Below are 22,578 nucleotides of genomic sequence, written 5' to 3'. Positions count from 1 at the left end.
GTGCCAGATTGCAAACCATTTTTCAGTGTTTCCTCCATGGTGGCGCGGTCTCTATGACCCGAGAATCGGTTCGATTCCGGCGCTAACTATCTTATCAGCCCGGATCAAGAACCAAAAGCCTTGTGCGTCGGAGATTAAGTTGGACGCTGGGATTAACATTTGGTAATATCAGTTCATGGCAAGTACATAACATTCTACAAAGATGCACCAAAAACGCAAGGTGGCTAGAACATGAGCACATTCGCTATCATCAGTCGTTCCTGTTAAACCCCGAGCCTGTTTTTCAGGTTTCAGGCTCGAAAATGACATTCCCAGAACAACCCTTCTAAAAGGGTTAAATAAATAATCTTTTTTCTCAAAGTAATGATAAACCTGTCAGTTGGATGTAGAAAAGTCAGATTCAATATAGATGTTTTTTATTTTAAAGAAAATTCAGATTGAACATGGTAAAAAACTGTAAATTATAGTGTCCGTCCAAGAAATATTTTATACTTATAGTGAAAACTAACCTTGGATGATGGGTTAGTAGACTAAAAGCTTTAGGAATCCAAAGTACAACATATAATAAGTACCCTGTATCAAGATTGATGCAAAACAAGTGACATTTGACCTTTTTAGACAGATTTAGCAAAAAGAAAACCTCTTCTGGGGCCATTTGGGTGGATTTTTCATATCTCTGGCTCCCCCTGCTGGATTTTGACATGTGACATCTCTTTCCAACCGTCAGAGCCACATAGTCCTTATTTGGTCATGTGTGTGTGTTAGACTGCCGCATAGCCTAGACCGGAAGCAGCAGCCACTCTGGTGGCTACCATTAGCAGCTAACTTTTGCACTCCGATTTTTACATAAAAATGGAATTATGGATTATAAATAATGACCACGAAACTTTATCAACCTATGGATTAACCGATTCAGCCGCGTTTTTTCTCGTTTTAATGCCATTGAACACGTCTTTTGATCAGATTAACAGCTACGGTGAGACGATCTCCCTAGAAGCTACGTAAAGGTACGTGTTGTGATGTCTGTTTTTGCTTCCCCTGTCGCAAGCTCAGTGATGATACTATATACCTAAATAATCTGTGGAACCTCAGCTTTAATCGGATATCTTGTATGTGCAGCTACGATAAGTAATAAGAGTACTTTTATCTTGAGTTCTGTGCCAATGTCCGTTAGCATTTTTCGCTAATGGGTCATTTAGATGCTACTTATGAGACTTGTGTTTTATTTTGGTAAAAATGGTTTATATCGTCAGTTCGCTGAGATTATTTCCGTTAATCTGGTATAACACATTAATAGGTTCTTAAATATTAAGATCCCCTGAGACACAGTGTCGTGAAAAAAAAAACAGGGTCCCCGCTGGCGGGGACCTTGGGGCTTAACAGGTTGCAGCATGGCAGTGTAAATTGATTTTCTATTCTTTTTTGTGTACCTGCTATCTTGTGTAATCAATTCATAGGCTACATAAGGTGTCATTTTTTCGAATTTCAGAAGATAGATCATAGTGAAAGATGCGGCTGTAAAATATTTCTGTAAAAAGCGGCTAATGCCACAGTGAAAGCAGCAAGTACTCAGTCAAAGCATTTATAGGGAATAATTTACATCAGCCCGGTGAGCTTTCCGGGATGAGGAGCTTTATATGGTCATTCCTAATTCAATTATTATTGTCTTTGTTGGCTCTAAATCTTGTCATTGTCAGACTGGCTTTAGTGGCTATGCTTACGTCATCCATATAATACGAGAAACATTTAATTAACTCTGCTATTTTGCCAAACATTGTCAATTTAAACTGAAATATGTATAAGGGGGCGTTACTGGTGTAGCAGAGACTCGTTATTTTGCTCCTGTATTTACGATAAATCATGCCTCATTGTTAACCTGTTTAGCCCTGAGCCTGTTTTTTATGTCTCAGGCTCGAAAATGACATTCCCAGAACAAATGACCATATCTTCCCTTGTAAAAGGGTTAAATTAATAATCTTTTTTCTCAAAGTAATGATAAACCTGTGAGTTGGATGTAGGAAAGTCAGAATCAATATAGATGTTTTTTATTTTAAAGAAAATTCAGATTGAACATAGTAAAAAACTGTAAATTATAGTGTCCGTCCAAATATTATCTTTTACTTATAGTGAAAACTACCCTTGGATGATGGTAAGGTAGACTAAAAGCTTTAGGAATCCAAAGTACAACATATAATAAGTACCCTGTATCAAGATTGATGCAAAACAAGTGACATTTGACCTTTTTTCAGAGAGGTTTAGCAAAAACAACTCCACCTCTGAGTTGATTTGGGTGGAAATGGGCGTTTTTGCCGTTTCTCTGGAACCCATTGGTCGATTTTGGTGATTGACATCTCTTTTTGACCGTTAGAGCCAATAGAATCTAAGGGGAATTTACACATACACAAACATGGTAAAAAAAAAAGAAGGTGGGGGCTTTGCGCATGCAGGTTTGCATCAGAGTGAACCTATCTCTCGCTCTGACATCTGGAAACGGAAAAGCAGGTTTATTGCTTATGGATGATCAGAAATAATTTCAAAGGGACACAGACACATTGGATTAACCTATGGATTAACTTCAGCAGTGTTTTTATCGTTGTAATGCCATTGAAGACCACTTTTGACCAGACAACGACCAAGGTGAGCCATGTTGCCGTTTTTAGCTACCTAGCGCCACATGTTTTGATGTCTGTTCTTGTTAATATCCTCGGGAGTTTTTATCATGGAGTGATTATGTATATACCGATCAATTCTGTGTCATATCTTGATCAGATCGATGGGTTGGACGTGCAGCTACGATAAGTAATAAGGGAGTTATGAATGAGTTTCTGTGCAAAACACCATTAGCATTTTTCTCTCGTGGCTAATTCATAGGCTCAGCGCTAGCTTTGTGTTTTTTTATGAAAAAAAAAAAAAATATCAGTTAGCTGAGTTTCTTCCCGTTACATGGATATAAAACATTCATAATTTATTGTATATTAAGATGCCCTCAGACACTGTTTCCTGCAGATGACGCGTTTCCCCCCGGTATCGGTGGTGCGGTGTAGAAGAGGTGAAAGGAGGTTGCTTTTAACAATGTTAGATCCTGTCATAATTACAATGTGCTATGTGTGTATGTGCGTGCTTGTGTTTTTTCGTAAGTAGAACAGGTCTACTGTAATCATTAAGAAAATAAGTGTTTTGGGTGGGGTTTTGTACCTTAGAAACTTACAGTTGATGAGATCAGCAAGAAGGTGATATTTCAGTGAGCCATTTGGCTGCATGCCAGCATACACTTTAACATTTTAGGTTTAATTCAATTTTACTTATCAGACACTTTTAAACAAGGCGACTTAAATACACTCAATACTTCCCCCACAGAAGCAATTTGGGGTTAAGTGTCTTGCCCGGGGACATTGACACTGTCCCCACTGAGCCACAGTGACATCACTATGTACCACTTCTTTTCGCTAGGGCTCCATCTCTTTATACAATTATTTTTCTACTAATTAGTTTAACATATTTTTATTGTGTCAACCGTTTCCACGCAAATGAGTTTGGTACACCTAACATATTTTTATTCATTTATTTTCTTCACTATTTTGGTTTTTATTTTTGTTGAATTTACACAACAGCTGATGCATCTAAGCATAACTTCTGATTATTACTTCATGGCAGCTTTGTCACAGTTTTCTAATCTGTAAAATGTGAGTTTCTTTGAAAAAGTATTTTTGGGAATCACTCTCTCTGTGGGTTTGGCAGATACTGGAAACCAAAAACACACCACATGATCTCCTCCCTAGAGCACTGTGACACAGATTACTCATGTTTTACAAAATAAATACTCAAGAACCCCCTCTTTTGTTTGCTCAATTCGCCTCGATCTCCTATCAGCATACAGAAAGGCCAACAGCCCATTTCAAAATGTTCCCATCACATGAAATAATGATGGGCCAAAGTAAACACTGCATTGGATATTATCTTTGAACTTGAGAAACACCATTTAGCCATTTAGAAATATTGTATGATTAAAATGTAATAGCAGGGTTTGTACTTGTTTTACTGGAATCACCAGCAGGTTTATTCACATGTTGTCTGCATTATGACATACTGCCAGATTTAGGCTTTTCAACCATGACAAAGAAAATGAAAGGAGTCAATTAGTTCTGTCAGAGGATTTGTTGTATTTCAGCCTCAGCCAAGAGTGTACTGAGGATCTGAAGGAAGGATATGAAGGAGGATCCAGCAGGAGGGGGAGGGAATGAGTGCATGTCTGGTTGGAAATATGGAGTTCAGAAGAAACTAGATAACCATTTAGACTTGTAATCGGGGAAATGTTGTTGAAAGACATAAAGGGCAAAGAGGGAGGAGCCACCTTTGGTCAGACACACCCTGGCATTCTGCAAAACCAATGATTATTGTCTTTAATCCTCAAGTCTCCCACCCACGGGACCGCTCTCTGCTGTTTCTCAGTTGAGTCCTCCTTTGTGGTTTCATCCTGTGGCTTACACCGCTACTCGGGAAAGCTAATTGTTAAAAATTGTATAACCAGCAGACATTGTAATCAAAGCAGGAACTGTGGACAGAAATTGCATGTGAGGTTTTCCAGGAAACTTCTCTTGAGAAAGCAATCAAAGCGCCACAGCCAATCAGGAGGCAGCGCTGCACAGACCACTGGCTGTCAGTCCACTTTAAATGTACATATGATTAATGTCTCTGTGTTTCAATACTTATACACACCCACTTCCTGTCTCGGGATAACAGCTGACTCACTTACGTATGTGTATGGTCCTAAAAACACATTTATTAAATAACAGCTTCACTGTATGCTCTTCTTTTATTAAAGGAGCCCAATTATGTTTTGTGTTGTCTTCCCTTTCCTGTAAAGGTTTTTGTGCACGTGAATGGTCTGCAAAGGCTAAAATCCCTGTGTCCCTGCCTGAAACCCCTCCATTGGACTCCTTTGTTTACTTCCAGAACATATTGACATCACTATGTAACACTCAAGCTTCCATTGGCTAGCGCTCCAACACATTGTACGTGATAGGCTAAGGGGAGGGACATCTTTAAGCAGTTGACCAATTACAGCAGAGCAGGCCAGCTAACCAATCAGAGCAGACTGGGCTCTGGTTTCAGACAGAGGGTGAAAAGAGGTGCTGCAGCACAGGCAGTATGAGACAAATAAAGGGCTTTTTGAACATTAAAGCATGGAGGCATGTCACAGTCAGGGGCAGACTGGCCATCGGGACGTTCGGGACGAATCCCGATGGGCCAGTACTGAAGTGGGCTGGCGGTACCGAAGTGGGCCGGTCGAGATTCCCGGGCTGATTTGTAGTCCCAGTCCGCCCCTGGTCACAGTATAGGCACAGAATACAATATTAAACCTGAAGATTAGCACAATAGGCCCCTTTAAAGCCTTCCTCAATCTCTAGCCAAAGCCTTTGAGTTTACCTTAGCTATATGCTGATAACAAAAGCAAAGGAAGACAAGATGGTAATTACCAATGCAAGATAAGATAAAAACAAACAAAATAATAATGAAATTATTATAATTAGGAGAAGCAAAAAGCCCAAAAATAAGCTAAATGACAACAGAACACAGAGATGATATGAGAAGTATAAACTCATAGGGAAGTAAGGTGACACCCTTTGTTCAGTCTGTTATCCTGGATTAAAGTGCATTGTAAATTGACAATAACAATCTTAATTACATGCTGTGTAACCTGTTCTCATATTAAGTACTTATGTTCACTGCTCAGTTTATGTCAAGACACAGTGTGGAATAAAGCTCAAGTAAAAATAAAAATAAACCTCTTGAGTCCAAAAAGATGGGCTAATTTAATCTAAAAATAAGTAGTTTTTATGGTGTGCTGACAGTGCAACAATAGTAACAGTCATCACCAGCATAGAACAAGTTAGAACCTGAGAAGAGTAAATGACAGGGGGGAGGAGAGAGAGTGTGTATGAGATTTTAGTGAGTGATCCACCTGACTGTGCGTTAGTCAGTGAGAGTGTAATCTCTTTTTTTGTGTGACACAGATAAGCGTCCCAGACGCTTACGTGTGTGTGTGTGTGTGTGTGTGTGTGTGTGTGTGTGTGTGTGTGTGTGTTTGTGTGTGTGTGTGTGTGTGTGTGTATGTGTGTGTGTGTGTGTATGTGTGTGTGTGTGTGTGTGTGTGTGTGTGTGTGTATGTGTGTGTGTGTGTGTGTGTGTGTGTGTGTGTGTGTGTGTGTGTGTGTGTGTGTGTGTGTGTGTGTGTGTGTGTGTGTGTGTGTGTGTGTGTGTGTGTGTGTGTGTGTGTGTGTGTGTGTGTGTGTGTGTGTGTGTGTGTGTGTGTGTGTGTGTGTGTGTGTGTGTGTGTGTGAGAGAGGTGAATGGCTCACTGGGAGGAGTGCTGAGGAATGTGGGGCTGGTCACACACAACGCTACAGTGCACCCTGATAACCTTACAAACACATGTTTTACTCGGACAATGGTTAATGTTCAACCAGTGACTGAGAAGGATGTGTGTTATCGAAAACAGTTGTTTTAGCTTTGTTTAGTTTCAAAGTTACACAATAATTATGTTCACCTATTGTATAAGGCCTGAGGCAACATTCCAAGACACATACCATACTTGTACAATGCCAGAAAAAGATTTAATTTGCACCAATAGATATGTCCAATTCATTATGCAAAAGAGAGAAAAGAACAAGATGTCCTTGTGCACCTGGTTGCATTTTGCAGTAAGCAAGCCAGCTCATTTTTCTATTCTGACCCACAATCCTTTGCTTGTCAGAAGCAAATGTTCGTAGTTGACAAAGTGCAACTTCCTTGTCAATCCATGATGTCATTGGACCCAAAAACACTTTTTTCCATTGACTTACATTGGAAAGGAGACATCTGTATACCAGCGCATAATTTATTTTTTAGCTAAAACAACTACCCAGTACGAACACTTGAACAGCCCTTATTTTTTATCATTAGGGCCTACAAGTTGTAAGATGTGCTCAAATCTGAATCCAGTGTTATTTTCGCTCTCCATTCATTTGACTGAGCTGCGATTGGCTGTGGATTTGGCTTATGGAAAACTCACTTGTGCTCGCTCTATGGGCCCAGTCACGGGTACTTTTGCTCTTTATGCACCACTGAGCATCTTTCCTTGGAATGAACGGGGTCCCGCCTCCAAAAAATCAAGTTCTCTTTATACATCCATGGTGTCACAATGGCACAAGGCACAATGTCACGATAGGTAGCACGATAGATGATGTTAAAAATATTCCCATACTTTATGCAACAGTTCTTCATAGCTTTTAATTCCATTCATCTCAAAAAATACATTCAAAGTACCTTTTTAGTTTTGTATTGAAATGTTCTTCTGTTGCTTGATTTTGCACTTGATAATTTGAATTGTCTCCCAATATTTCATGTTACACATGTGTACCACCAAAACATATTCCTTTTAAATGAAATGATATTAACAGCAATACTTTTTGATTTATTAGGGCAGCAACAGCATGTGCTTAAAGTCATTTGGAAGGCAGCCTAATAGCACTCTTGGGTGACAACAAAGACCACTGTCCCCTTTCTGTGTCTGTATATGCCAACATTTATAATAAACTTTAATAAAGACTGCAGCTTTTAATTGTTATTTTTTTGTCTTACCCAAAGTAAGACCAATATCAAAAGAACAAAAGAGTTAGAAGTGGGAGAAAACACCATTAAAAGGAAAATAAAACCTTTCAATCTCTAGACATGTTAAGGGATTATAGGAACGCAAGTACTGTCTGTAAAACGTAACACAACACAAGTTATTTTACAGTCTCAGAGAAACCTTTTGTTTTCCGAAGTAGCAAACGTACCAAAATAGCTCAGAGAAATGTTGAGTGGCCACATTGTTGGGCTAATGGTTGAATCATAAGTGGCAGTTTGTTTTTCACTGCCTGAGAGACTGACTTCACTTTCCGTCTGTCTGTGAGATCGCATTTTCATGACTATTACTAGCACAAACTAGACAGGATTATAAATGGGGGACAGGTGTCTAATATGGCTCTACACATGGATGAACATATGATTCACCTTCAATTCAAGATATTTTACAAACCCTAACATGCACATAGTGTCTAATGGAAAAACATATTAACTTTAGATTGACATGACATTTATTGTCCAGACACATGAAACCTTATGAGGGAAATGCTGTTCCAAATAAAAGTACTCATTAGCCGCTTTCACACCAAGTACTTTGCCGTACTTAGTTCCCAGCACTTAGTGCCAGCACTTAGTTCCCCCATGGAACTAAGAGCCAATCGCGTTCACACCGGAGTAAGTTCCCTGAGGGAAGATTACGCAAATGAAGCCGCTGACGTCACTTCTTCTTCTTCTGCTTTGGGTTTACTGGCAGGCCGCAAACAACTTCACGGCGTATACTGCCACCCGAAGTCCCCGGCCGGAAGTCCCCGGGGTTGGGGACTGGCTTCAGTAGAAGCTGAAGCCTTCCGAGTAAATCGCCAGAACCCCGAAATCTCCTCATCACTCCACTGCTCCAATGTTTTTTTTTGTGTTGCCATAAGTTATTCTCTCTCCGTTGGTGCGTGGGGCTAATGCTAATGCTAATAATGCTAATGCCAGCAAATACAATGGCGGCTTCAAAATACTTTTCCGAGTTTTACATGGGCGTGGTTTGCAATTCTCCCAGCCAATCAGAAATTGGAACTTTTTCCTCCCCAGGATAGTACCATCTCTCTAGCAGGCACTAAAAAGGGGGTAAAAGTTCTCATGAACTAAGTTTTCTTTTTGGTGTGAACGCAAAATTCCAGAAATTATCGGAACTAAACGGGAAAGTACGGGTAAAAGTACCCCGGTGTGAAAGCGCCTAATGTTCTGCACATTATAAATACACTTAAAGAAGATGCCCCCGGGCGAGTTGAGCATTTCTTTCTTTTCTTTTTTTCATGTTTCTTTTAAGGTATAATATTAATGCTGGGAAATTCATCTGCGTACTTGTACTTACATTTATCGTACTTGCTGCACACAAATAGAAAAGCTTAAAAGAGATGTGCAGGAATGGGTCCAACCTTGAAATAGTCAGCATTTTATCACTTCCTGTCCGCTCGTCTTGAAGTCAACGTATTTTTTTTGCTTTTTTTTCAGTAAGATGGCTGAAAAAAAGACCTGTGGCTATCACAAGCTGAGGAAATGTTCTTTTTTTGTTCTATCAGCTAAAATACGTCAGTAAATACCCCACTGATGAATGTCTAAAGCTTTTATGTGCCTTAAAATCGTCAATTGCTAAAAAGCGACTAAATAATACTACATAACGTCATCACCCCAAACATTAGCCACCTTTAGCTTATTGGTGGGGACGTGCAGAATTGCAACCGTAATGTAGTGTGGTTATAGCCTAGCGTTGGCTTTTTACTTCTGTTGATTGCATTTATGCTCTAAAAATGAAAAGAGTGGTGTTCAATGTGGAGATTATCCTGCTGAACAAAACACGAGAGTATCATTAATGTAAGGTGACCAGATTTTCTAAATTAAAACCGGGGACATTTTGAGTTTTGCGGTCAATATATCATTAACATATCCAATTTTCTTCACTGTTAAAGAAAAAAGGTGGACAATTCTGGTTTAATGTAATTCGAACATTTGAACTGTTGGATACAAACAGTAGGACGATAGCTCATACTGTATATGAGACTTCAAAGGTCTTTTATTTTGAAATTGTACATCAGATTGTCCAGATTCTTTCTGAGTGACTAGATGGGGTGTCCTGCTATCACCCTGGAGTGAAATAAGTCTTTGATAATTTGACAGTTTTTTATTTATTCTTGTATAAAAACAGAAGGACGATAGCCCATATATGAGATTTCAAAAGTATTTTATTTTTTGAAATTCTTCACCAAATTGTCCAGATTTTCTCTGATTGACTAGATTGGGTCTCCTGCTATCACTCTGAAGTGAAATAAGTATCTGATTGACTTCGAATGACTCTTTGATTATGGACGGTTTCCATTAAATAATAATCAAAGATAGATGGACAATAGATCTAATTTGAGATTTTAAACAGCATGAATTTTAAATTGTGCTTCAGAAAGTAATGTTATTTTAGGAGTTAGTTTCTTAATTTAAGCTCAAGTGTATATGAATATGTTTGTTGTGTTATTTAGGTATATTTGTTATTGAACGAGTAAACGGTTTTATTTTGAAGGCAGTTTTTACAGGCCTCGATCTATCTATTCGCGCACCGCAATACAACGTGCGGGCTGGCTTGACTGTGTTTTCCGAAGTGGGGGCTGGCTTGACCACAGTCTGTTTACCCAGTGTTTCCTGACATGAAACGTTTTATTTCACCTTGCTATGTGTTTTTAACGTATATTAAAAAACGGGAACATTTCCGGGGACAGTTTCAGCCGGGGACAGGCCAATACAAACGGGGACTGTCCCCGGAAAATGTCTTAATGTGTGTTTTTGTTGAGGGAGCTTCTGATTTTTGGTGAGGGAGCTCTTGCAATGCTAACTTGCGGGTTCAGCCTACAAAAATAACCTCATGACTGCACCAATCTATAGTCACGATAGAGTATCTTAATGAGCAGGAAATCAAACCACTTAACATTCCCTTGGCCTTTACCCTCATACGCTATCTGAGTGTAATGCTTTTCAAGGTCGCTACAATCTGATTGGTTTAAAGAAATACAAAAAACCCAGATTGTTTTTCCTGAATGGCACAGCACTTTGCAGAAATGTCTGGCAATGAGAAACTAGTCTGGACTAATCAACCTGTTGGCTTAGACAGATGTCTGGATATTTAGTATAATATGCCATCCACATGAGTATCTGTCTGTGTGAAACTGGCTTTACAACAGACCAGCCATAAGTGACGTCAGGCTTGAACACCTGGGAACACAGATACATTGTTGAGTCAGCTACCAGGACAGACACTTCCTGTTTTCCTTAAAAGGGTCCTCAAAGGGCTGTGATGTAATTTAGTGGTGTGATCCGTCACATACAGTAACTCAGTTCCAGCATGCCTTTAATGTTTTGAGTCTTTTTCAGCTGTTAAAGTATGTGGCAATTGGGGCTTGTTAACACAGGAATGGAGTTCAGAGTACGCGTAGAAAGTTGGCTTTTTGTCAGAGCGCCTGAAGGTGGGAGAGGAGCCCGCAGCAGGAGAGACAGGGTAGGGTTAAACACTCCTTAGCAGTTTGAAAACGCAGCAAGATTGACATTTATTGAATCAAAGTAAGGCTCAGGGGAATGGAATGAGAGCCAGCGGGGCTGATAGCACGGCCTGCTCCTATGAATCATGCTTGTATTTTAGGTTGTGCTACAAGTGCTGAATGGGAATAAATCGAGATTAGAGAGATTATGAAAACATTGTCAGTTAAAAGGTGGTGTGTGTGTGTGTGTGTGGTGTTTTCTTTCGACAGAAGCCAGGCGCTGCTACCTCACAGCCATGAGTTCTCAGACCAGCTTTGGCAGCAGCATGCTGTGTGAGTTTCCACTACATTTATCTTGCCTGGTGTATATTATTGCTGTTGGGGGGAATACCCTATGCTAATTGTCTGCGGTGATAATGTGTTTTGATTTCAGTCCAGAATATAAACGATGACCTGAACGCATCGCTGGCTACAGCAGATGAGTTATCCAGAGAGTTCAACTCCCTGCTGAAGGAGGCCTCCTCCAACAACAACACTCAGGTACTCACACTCACACACAGCTCAATACTAGCTCTCTTTCCTCATAGCAAGCCTCCAGCATGTTGCTAACACCCAGGATTCCCATTAGCCTTCCTACGTCATACTTTCCTCAAAGCTAAAATGTATTTCTGGGGTTGATCTGTCTATATTCTAGAAAAAATGGAATGCACAACTGTACTGGTCAGTCAAAGCTAAAGCCCTTGACAAACACGAGTCTTACCCATTGGCAGCATGTCAAAGACTTGATGATGCAGCAGTTGTTGAATTCTAACATATTAAGTCTTTGTTAAAAACAATGCTCATAACAGATCAATCTTTCCTTTAGACCAGCTCTGAAGTCTCCCCGGAGAAGCCTAAGAGGGTGTCGAGTGGCAGCAGTAATGGAAGCTCCAGCTCCAAGCCTTTATCGCCGAGTTCAACAACTGCTCGTGTGTTGGACTCCGTCATCTCCAGCAGTAAGAGCGCATCCCCTCCGGTCTTCTACACCAGTCCGGTGTCATCCCCCAAGATCCAGAGGGCGCACTCTCCACTTCCTCGGGCTGGATCCGACAGCTACTCGTACGGCCAGCAGGGCCCCAGGATGGCACCTAACAGCCCGAGGCACAACTCCCCTTCTCAGTATGACAGGAGCCCACGAAGCTCCACCAGTTACATGGAGAGAGGCTCTTCTCCAAGTGTCATGGCTGTTCCTACCTCGCCCTTCACCTCATCCTCCAAATTGCTGAGCCCTTACGACGGGAGCCAGATGGGCCACAGGTCGCCTCGGGGAGAAAGAAGCCGCTCCCCCGTTTCTTCGAACTATCCTATGTCCAGCACACTTCCCAGAAACGTTGGTGTCAGGCAACCTGGTAAGAAGGGTCAGATGGGGCCAACTTAACCCAATAGAAACGTTAAATGATCATGCTATCAGATAAACGTTATCCCGTCGTAGTTCATTGTATCTGTTTTTAAATTCACTACAGTGTATTTGTCTATATGATATGAAAAACGTAGGTCACGGGCTCCTCAACAATGCAATATAAATATATACAAGACATAAAAAAAGAGGAAAATAACTATAGAAAAATTGTGCAAGCTTGAGTGTTACATAGTATTATGGCCTGTGGGATGTAACTGTCCCTGAGTCTGGTGGTTTCTGACCTGATGCTGCGGTACCGCCTGCCAGACGGCAGCAGACAGAACAGTTTGTGGCTGGGGTGATGGGGGTCTTTGATAATCCTAAGGGCCTTCTTCCTGAGCCGCTGGGAGTAAAGGTCCTTCATGGATGGCAGCTCCGTCCTGGTGATGTGCTGTGCAATTTTCACCACACTCTGTAAAGCCTTACGGTTGAGGGCGGTGCAGCTGCCGTACCAGGCCGTGATGCAGCCAGTCAGGATCCTCTCTATGGTGCACCTGTAGAAGGTCAGGATCCTCTCTATGGTGCACCTGTAGAAGGTCAGGATCCTCTCTATGGTGTACCTGTAGAAGGTCAGGATCCTCTCTATGGTGCACCTGTAGAAGGTCAGGATCCTCTCTATGGTGCACCTGTAGAAGGTCAGGATCCTCTCTATGGTGCACCTGTAGAAGGTCAGGATCCTCTCTATGGTGTACCTGTAGAAGGTCAGGATCCTCTCTATGGTGCACCTGTAGAAGGTCAGGATCCTCTCTATGGTGCACCTGTAGAAGGTCAGGATCCTCTCTATGGTGCACCTGTAGAAGGTCAGGATCCTCTCTATGGTGTACCTGTAGAAGGTCAGGATCCTCTCTATGGTGCACCTGTAGAAGGTCAGGATCCTCTCTATGGTGCACCTGTAGAAGGTCAGGATCCTCTCTATGGTGCACCTGTAGAAGTTGCAGAGTAACTCCAATCTTCTTTAGCGGCCAAAACAAGAAAACGCAGTCGCTCCAGCTTGCCATGAAAAATAATTTAAAGGGGACCTATCATGCAAAATGCACTTTGTGATGTATTTTATACATAAATATGTGTCCCCGGTGCGTTGGGGAACTCACGCAGCGTCAGAAAATAAAACCCTCTCTCCTATCCTCTGTACCCAAATCTTTTAAAAACGGGGGTACAACGAGCGGATACAGATTTGCTGCCGATCTGACGTCAAATCGGCAGCGGACCCACAGAAAATTGCTATCAGAAACAATGCCTGACGTGTTTTGGACGTCTTTGTTTACATTAGCAAGCCTCGCCAACACTCAGAGCTAACCTGTACTGTAGAGCACGTGTGTTTAAAAAGGAGGAAATAAAAAAAGGAACTCACCTTCTGATAAATCTGCAAAAGAAAAAGCATTTGAGCTCCATACTGTTTCAGAATTAATCCTTGACGTGGTCTAAACAGGATGGCGTTTTATTACAACCGAATTTAACTTTATCTCCGGTAGAATTCTGATCAGGCATTAGCTCCGCCTCCTCTCTTCTTTTTTTTTCAAGCTAAGGACCCAAAATCCGCGTTTCTCTAACAGGGCTGCAAAAGAGGGGTATGAGCAGTATAAGGCATGGTTGCAATGGGTGAACTATTTGGTATTTTAAGCAAAAAACTTCACATGTTTTGTATAGGTATGGCCCAACAATATATTTTTCCAATATAGCATAATAGGTCCACTTTAACTACTCTGGCTCAATGTCACGGTTCCCTTTAAGAGATATTTTAACTCTACAAATAAAAGGTCTTGGAGAAATACTGGCCTATAAATGGATGCAATACTGAACGTTAGTACAGTGGTTCTCAAACCTTTTCTTTCATTCCCCACTTTGTTCCTCATCGCTCCAATAAAATAGTAGGCCAAGCTTAAAATGGTCAAATGTATCGTTCTATAACAGTGGTCTCCAACCTTTTTTAGGATGAGAGCTGAGAGAGATGAGGATGAGAGAAAACATAAAACAAGTCGTGGGCTACTTTTACTCCTCTTTTTTTTGTTTTTTGCAGTGTATATATTCAGCACATTTTAACATTATTATATGCTTACCTTTAGCCTGTGTTTACTCAAAGAAAATGTATTCAATTTAATAATTTTAACCTGCTTTATTTGGGGGTGGACCTCATATCCTCTAGGGGGGCCCGGGGAAGATATTTTTTTTAAGTTGAAGTTAAAAGCATCAATCTGGTGCACGTTGAGCACAACATGAATGTATGGGTAAAGCTCTCAACACTCAGATGAAAGGGAGCTGTATACGTTTCAATAATCCAAACATCTTTAGAATATGATCACAACCAACAAATCATTTAAACTGGTTTATTCTTACTCTTATGTTACCTAGTTAGCATTCTTTCTTTTTATTTATGTATATTTTACTAATCACTCCTCTTTTAAACTGCTTTTCTTTTTTTACTGTCCTATAGCACACATTGGAAGGAGTTTTACTTTATTTTTTACAACTAGGCTATATTAAATAGATAAAGGTGTGCTCTCTCTAGCTCTCTCGCTCTCTCTCTCTGTCTCGCTCGCTCACAGAGGCTGTGTGCTCCTCCGTGGCGATGACGGCTTGCGTTAAGAAATAATAATAAACATAGGCCTATTTGTAAAGTGGGGGGACACAAACTGGATTTTGAAAAGTGTCACGGTTAAACTCCTTATGAAGTGGTGAGGTGCCGCACACTTTGAGAAACACTGCCTTAGTAACACCACCCTTTGTCTGGCAATCATTTTGTGTTCCTTTCACTTTATTTCTCAATCTCTTGTTCCTCTCATAGAGGAGGGTGTGCACCGGCAGAAGAACTCAGGCAAGTGGAGCGAGACAGATCTAGACGTGTCCTACGACAAGAAACCTCACCACACCTATGACAGTTGGTTTATTTTTGCTACTTTCTCAACTTCTATTTCTTAAGGAAAGTCTTGGAATTAAGCCAGGACAAAACTATTTGGATTCAAGGCCTGAGGTGCCCTGGTGCTCTGCCTGTCCCGTATGTGGTCTCTGTGTTCTAACTTCACACTTTCCTGTTACAGAGACAGAGTGGCTACAGCCTTCTGTGCCAAATAGCAGCTGGAGAGAGTCCAACCTCGATGGCCCCCTTCAGGCCCCAAGCCCAAAAAAGGTGGGTGGTGTTAACAGAGAGGCGTTCAAATAGCTACTCTGATAGATTCATTTGCCTGGCTTATGTTGTAGCCCAAACTTTTATTGCTACAGAGTTCCACAAATTGGGAGTAGCCGCAAGTCACCTGGCACTGTTAGGCACAGATGACAACAGGGTCAATCGAGGTGAATGTGGGAGAGGATAGGAGTTACAAAAGCCGGTTGAATGAAAAGACTCAGTTATATAATTCTTGACTCAATGGGTCAGAAAAATACAATAAGTACAATGTTACTGGCTTGCCTACTCTATCATTATTCATCGAATAAATCTTGTTTTAAGGATTATTTTCATTTTGTTTTTTTAATTTGTATTATTAAATTATTGTACACTTTGGTTCTGGGTAGGTAAGTTTTGTAATGATAGTTGAACCACAGTATTTTGCTGTAAAATATAAAAACAACAAGCAAAAAGAGTGTTAAAAGCTCCATAGAGATGTTAATGTACAGTATGTGACAATTCTCCGGGGCATTACAAACCAAGAGCCTCCTCAACTCATAGCATTTAGTTCCTACAAGATGATTTCTCAATTTTTGGCATCAATCGAAAAAGCTTATAGTGGTGCGACAGAATCAGTGTTACTTGCTTAAGTTAAGTTGACTCAGAAAATATTTGCCTCCACATTGTCCACCTGAGCTTAAGTTAAGTGTTTATTTTTTATTTTGGTTCATCAATTACTTTTGTTCTATTGTACCCCCTTTGTACTCAAAGACACAATCCATATGCTGTTAAATAGAAATAAAAAGCTAAAAGAGGATACAAAGGTGGTATCTTGATTATCTGCAAACATGGGGACATAAAGGCTGTGGCTATGTCGATAGAGTGCTGGACTTCGAATCAGGGGGTCACTGGTTCAAACCCCACTGCAGTCAGCATGTCGTTGTGTCCCTGAGACACACCCAAATTGCTCCTGTGGGGATTGCCCACAGTATTGAGTATTTAAGTCGCTTTGGATAAAAGCGTCTAACAAGTAACATGTAATGAAGGCTGAGAAGAAACACGTCAATGATTTTAGGCAATGAAATTGGGGTCAGTGTGGTGGATTCAATAAGACATGACACAATAGAAGGGCAAAATCTAAAATATGTAAATACATACTAAGCATAATAATGTTATATATTTGGATTGCAAAAACATTTCTCAGACCGTTTTCATTTGTCAGTTAACCTTTCTTGGTGCAACCTAATTTTTATAATTCTTTTTACAAATATGATTTAAAGAGCCACCAATGATTATCCATAATTAGATAAATTAAACTCCAAGTTAGACAGTTATTTGATTCAGTGGAGTAGGATGACATGTATCCCTCTTTTACTTTCTGTTCAAGGATCCTCGCTCTCAAAATCTCAAGTTTTCCCACGCGTCTCTCCCGCGTAACATACGTATAACAGTGCCTCCAGATGTTTCATCCCCAGTCCACTCCCAATACCAGCCTCAGCCCATCATCTCCCGTATTTCTATCCCCCCAACATCGTCTCCGTCCCGCCAGCGCAAGCCCATCCCTCTCTCTGTCATCATGCGTCTACAAAACCCCCGCTGGGGAGGAAGACCAGTCCCCCACCCCAGACTCATGGGAGGAGACGGTGATATGGCCCCTTACCCACCAACCGTGCCATTTCCGAGGGAATTCTTCCACCAACTTGTACCCCCGTCACTGCAGCACCCACCTGAGCTGAGACAGCCGGCAATGTACAGTGACGGTAAACAAATGTATTATCTGCATACACATTCTGACTCTCCCATGTGTTTCCATCATGGAAACAAAGGGGACTTCTTGACATGCATACGTTTAAATATAAATCTCTTTTACTTTGAATGTTTTGTAAATGCACCACTACTGCATACTGTTGGCTAGTTCTAATGAAAGATGCATCCGTATAAACATACATACACATTCTTAAACTTGCTTAAAGCATAAAATGTGAAAAGTCTGCTAGCATTGAAAACACACTGACTGACAGCATTAAGCACAGGTACACAGTGCACATTATTTAGATACAAGTTGTTACCCTTCTGGTATTAGTCCTTATAAGCGTACAGGTGACACATTGTTTCACACAACACACTCGCCTTCTAACATGTAAATCTACAATATAAATATGCAATATAAATCTCATATCTGCATTACCGCTATAATGTTACACTTACACAATAATTGTACATCTGTGTCACTACTTTTCACCACTTTGGCTCACCTGAAAATACTGAAACAAAAGCACATCAATGCAATGTAGCTAAATACTTTCAGCTAGGTCTATGGAGTTACGCATCTGTATGAACATTCATGCACATTCTTATAAGTCTGCTGCAATTAACCCGCAAAGCACACTGACTGAGCACAAACTTATATTTAGCTACAGGTGCTAACACTACTGGAACTAGTCCATACCATACCATACACGTGTACTACTTTTATCATTTTTATTACCTCTTTTGCTTACCTGAAAACAGAAAAAAGCACATCACAGCTTAATTCTATTGGCTAGGTCTAATAAATGAAGCGTCTGCCACTTCTGCTTCTCACATTATGATCCCCTAAGGGCCTGTGTGAGCTTCACTCAACTTTACCATAACTGTACCTAAAATATATTACATTTGCCATGACACATGAACATATATCCGATCATTCTAGCATTATGGCCAAGCATTCCTGTGGGTTTGACACCGTTTTCACATGATCTTGTTTAACCAACATTTCAAATGTGTCCATCTTTGCAGTGCTGAACTCCGGGGATATAGATGCAGAGTTAGAGCGGCTGGACTTAGTTCATCACATGCCTGTGATTCAGGAGACTCCAAGCACACCAGAGGGCAGCAGCGAGGGTATGGTCCCAGCCCCCCGGCCCCTCAGCCCCACCAGGATGCAGCCAGTGGTGGCCCAGAGCGAGCAGATCCCCAACCTGGAGGAGCTGCTCCGCATCCGAGCAGAGATCCCCCGGGCCCTGAAGCGGCGGGGCTCCCAGGATCCTTCCAAGCCACTGAAGAGCGCCTCCCACTACCAGCCCAACCAGTACAAAAACCTAATTGACAAGCTTTTCCGCAAGAAGGCCCACCGTCAGAAGGGGGAGAAGGGGAGTGAGACCAGCAGCTCCTCAGAAGAAGAGGACTTCGCTACACCTCCTGCACATCTACCTGCAGCCACAATGCAGCAAGATTTCAGAGTAAGAAAAGGGTTAGAGCGACTGAGGATGTTATAGTCTCTGGACAAGTAGAACTATGTAAATTGTCTTTAGAAATGCCTAATTAATTATGTAAGGGACAACATGCAATGCGCTTGTCATTATTATGAGCAGAACCTAGTATAGCTTCCACTAAGAACATAGTCTGTGCTTAAGTGTATCAACGGCCTAACTTAAAAATGTATTCTTTAAGCACTACCAGAGCCTACATGTATACTGTGTTCCCTCAAGTGTTTACTCCCCGTCTGTCTGTCTTCTTCTGCTGTTCCCTTTAGTGTTAACTTCCCGTCTGTCTTCTTCTGCTGTTCCCTTTAGTGTTAACTTCCCTTCTGTCTTCTTCTGCTGTTCCCTTTAGTGTTTACTTCCTGTCTCTCTTCTTCTGCTGTTCCCTTTAGTGTTAGCTTCCTGTCGCTCTTCTTCTGCTGTTCCCTTTAGTGTTTACTTCCCGTCTCTCTTCTTCTGCTGTTCCCTTTAGTGTTAACTTCCTGTCGCTCTTCTTCTGCTGTTCCCTTTAGTGTCTACTTCCTGTCTTCTTCTGCTGTTCCCTTTAGTGTTAACTTCCTGTCGCTCTTCTTCTGCTGTTCCCTTTAGTGTCTACTTCCTGTCTGTCTTCTTCTGCTGTTCCCTTTAGTGTTAACTTCCTGTCTGTCTTCTTCTGCTGTTCCCTTTAGTGTCTACTTCCTGTCTGTCTTCTTCTGTTGTTCCCTTTAGTGTCTACTTCCTGTCTGTCTTCTTCCGCTGATTTCTCTGTCCCACAGCTCTCTAAGTCTTTAAACTCTTTCTCTCTCTTGCACTGTTTTGTTGTTATTCTTTATTTTCTTGTTTCAAGCTCTTCACACATATATAACGTATAATCGAGGAACAGAAAACTATGGTATTGACGTTAAACGTATCATACTTCTTTTTGCGGATTAATATTACTGCACAAAGTCACTTGATCAGTGATCCTTACCAACAGTCTGCTATCGAAAAAAATCAGACAGCTGAATGTCCAAATTGCCCAATCAGAATCCAGTTCTTAAATAACCCTGAAACAATGCGCTTTCTACACCGTGTAATGGCATTTAAACATGCTAGTGGACTTACATTGCAATAATTCTCAATAAAAACCGCATATTTTGCATTAGGTTCTGAAACCCATGTGATTGATGATCTCTTCCTTCTGTTTCTCTCTCCAGCTCTACCATTCCATCCTGCGGCGACCCAAGCACAAGAGTTCTGGGAGGCGAGCCCGCCTCAGCCCGCTGGTCCTGCTGCTGGACGGGTCGCTGGTCGGAGAACTGGAGACGGTGCAGAAGGCCGTGCAGGAGGTGTGTGTGTAAATGAATATGCCTGATTGTAAATACTGCAACTTGAACTACTCTGCTGCTACTATTACTCACAGTTATACCTCACATGTACCCAATATATTAAACTCATTGCAACAAACATAGCTGATTCAGGAAAAAACAACAATTAGACATGTCTCACTAGAACTTAAACAGAATTGCAGGAAACATATTGGTGCTTATTTTACATATGCGGAATTATTTTCTTGGACAAACTTCTTCAAACCAGTGGAAACTAAGAAAGCAAATTCTAGTGCAAAAGTTGGTGCTCCAGTTCTGGATTTCGACTTTAGGAAGCCCTTAAGAATATGTGATATTTATCTTTCGGCAATGTTTGCTGACACTGCTTTCCTTTTCTTTTGACACCTCCCTGCTGCTTCTTATTTATACAGAAATACATTCGACTGAGAGTCACTCGCAGTACAACAGATATACTTCTATTTGAGCAAGTTGGGGGTTAGGAGCAAGTCGTTTTGAAACCAGGATAAAGTCAGTAACAATAGAGAGAGGCTGATGAGAAATGTTTTCCATAGATGAGCGACCCCAGCCAACCCAACGATGAAGGCATCACCGCCCTTCACAATGCCATCTGCGGCGGCCATTACAACGTGGTGGACTTCCTGGTTCGTATTGGAGCCAATGTCAGCGCTCCAGACAGTCACGGCTGGTAAATATCTGGACATTATTTAACATCTATTTCCTCTCTCCAGTGGTGGAATGAACATTTATTCTAGTAGAATAGAGTAGAATGGAATAGAAAGGAATATAATAAAAAAAGATTATTGTCATTGCACCAGGTACAACGAAATAAAAAAAGCCTGTCATGCCCATATCAACAACAAGTCAAACTAGTGGGAATGCTTTATGCTGAAAATCTGACGCTAAACTGCTATGCTGAAATGTAATGTGTAAGAAGAAAGTGAAGAATTTAGATTGAAATGATACATGAACACTGGGGGCTTGAATGTGTGATGAGAGAAGAAAATAAAGTAAAAAGGCTTTAAAAATCAGCAGAATATTTGAACTGCAAACTTCTGAGCTAACTTGATGGCGAATGATCTGTCGCCATGGCAACGGCATTTGTCGACACCGCATACTACGCTTAGATGTGTTGATGGCTGCATCGTTACCAAACCTTTGAAGTTTTGGGGCATTTGGAGCAGTTTCACTGAAGTTATGAGAAAACCGTGTTTCAAGGCGAGCATTGTGTTGCCATGGCAACGGCATTTGAAGAAATCTCAAAACTGTCCCGTAGATGTATTTACGGCTGGACTGTTAGCACACATGTGAAGTTTGAGCACTTTTTGAACATTTTCATAGGAGTTATAGCGACATCATGTTTTATGGCGAGGGATGGAAACGGCATATGGTGAGATCTCAGATTTGTCGTAAAGCTGTTGAGGCATGGACCGTTGATATACAAGTGAAGATTGGGGGACGATTGGACCGTGTCCATTGGACTTATAGTGACATCATGTTTTATGGCGAGGGATGCGTTTCCATGGAAACGGCATATGGTGAGATTTCAGATTTGGCGTAGAGCTGTTGAGGCATGGACTGGTGATATACAAGTGAAGATTGGGGGACGATTGGACCGTGTCCATTGGACTTACAGCGACATCATGTTTCATGGCGAGGGCATTTGAAAAAATCTCAAAACTGTCTCGTAGATGTCTTCACGGCTGGATTGTTAGCACACATTTGGCGTCGAGCTGTTGACGCATGGACCAGTGTGGCAGAGAGAGAGAGAGAGAGAGTTTGTGAGAGAGAGAGAGAGAGAGAGAGTGTGTGTGTGTGTGTGTGTGTGTGTGTGTGTGTGTGTGTGTGTGTGTGTGTGTGTGTGTGTGTGTGTGTGTGTGTGTGTGTGTGTGTGTGTGTGTGTGTGTGTGTGTGTGTGTGTGTGTGTGTGTGTGTGTGTGTGTGGTGTGTGTGTGTGTGTGTGTGTGTGTGTGTGTGTGTGTGTGTGTGTGTGTGTGTGTGAGTATGAAATGAACAGTTAGAACTGACTGCTGTCAGGGGACACGGCTGATCCCTTGGACAAGTGCTGAGACTGAGTAGATAGAGATAGGAGTGAACGTTGAAGTGAGTGCGAGATTGAGAGCAGCTGGTGGAATGGCTTCTTTGAGTCCTGGAGAGGAGGATATGGAAAGTGCATCTGAAGGAGGATGGAATGAAGTAAGGAAAAAGACTTCAAGAAAGAAGATAGACATGTCTTAGTGAATCTGATTCGCAGAATGAATTGAAGAGAGTAAAGAAAAGGATTGAGAATGAAGAGTGGAAAGTGATTGTGGAGTTTGGTGAGCAATCCGCAGCTAAGCTACATCCAGTGGCCCTGACTAAAGCAATTCACAAAGAAATT

At 41.4% G+C, this 22,578-nt stretch overlaps 1 protein-coding gene across 3 annotated transcripts in view; it reads left to right on the top strand.

Annotated features, from left to right (window-relative positions):
• ppp1r13l (protein phosphatase 1, regulatory subunit 13 like) overlaps window positions 1–22,578 on the top strand; it is a 39,464-nt gene that overhangs the window by 1,696 nt on the left and 15,190 nt on the right. Inside the window, exons 2-10 of one of the 3 annotated variants that reach the window (XM_079674308.1) lie at window positions 11,385–11,447; window positions 11,548–11,654; window positions 11,980–12,502; window positions 15,335–15,427; window positions 15,588–15,676; window positions 17,040–17,412; window positions 18,431–18,873; window positions 20,070–20,201; window positions 20,753–20,886. In XM_079674308.1, coding sequence (XP_079530434.1) covers window positions 11,411–11,447; window positions 11,548–11,654; window positions 11,980–12,502; window positions 15,335–15,427; window positions 15,588–15,676; window positions 17,040–17,412; window positions 18,431–18,873; window positions 20,070–20,201; window positions 20,753–20,886 — 1,931 coding nt within the window. In that variant the 5' untranslated portion in view covers window positions 11,385–11,410. The remainder of the gene's footprint in view (window positions 1–11,384; window positions 11,448–11,547; window positions 11,655–11,979; window positions 12,503–15,334; window positions 15,428–15,587; window positions 15,677–17,039; window positions 17,413–18,430; window positions 18,874–20,069; window positions 20,202–20,752; window positions 20,887–22,578) is intronic. The other 2 variants (XM_079674309.1, XM_079674310.1) reach the window with 2 other exon arrangements.

This window comes from Notothenia rossii (assembly GCF_949606895.1).
Source record: "Notothenia rossii genome assembly, chromosome: 4".
NCBI classification, from domain to species: Eukaryota; Metazoa; Chordata; class Actinopteri; order Perciformes; family Nototheniidae; genus Notothenia; species Notothenia rossii.
This window is presented reverse-complemented; position numbering and strand designations above follow the sequence as displayed.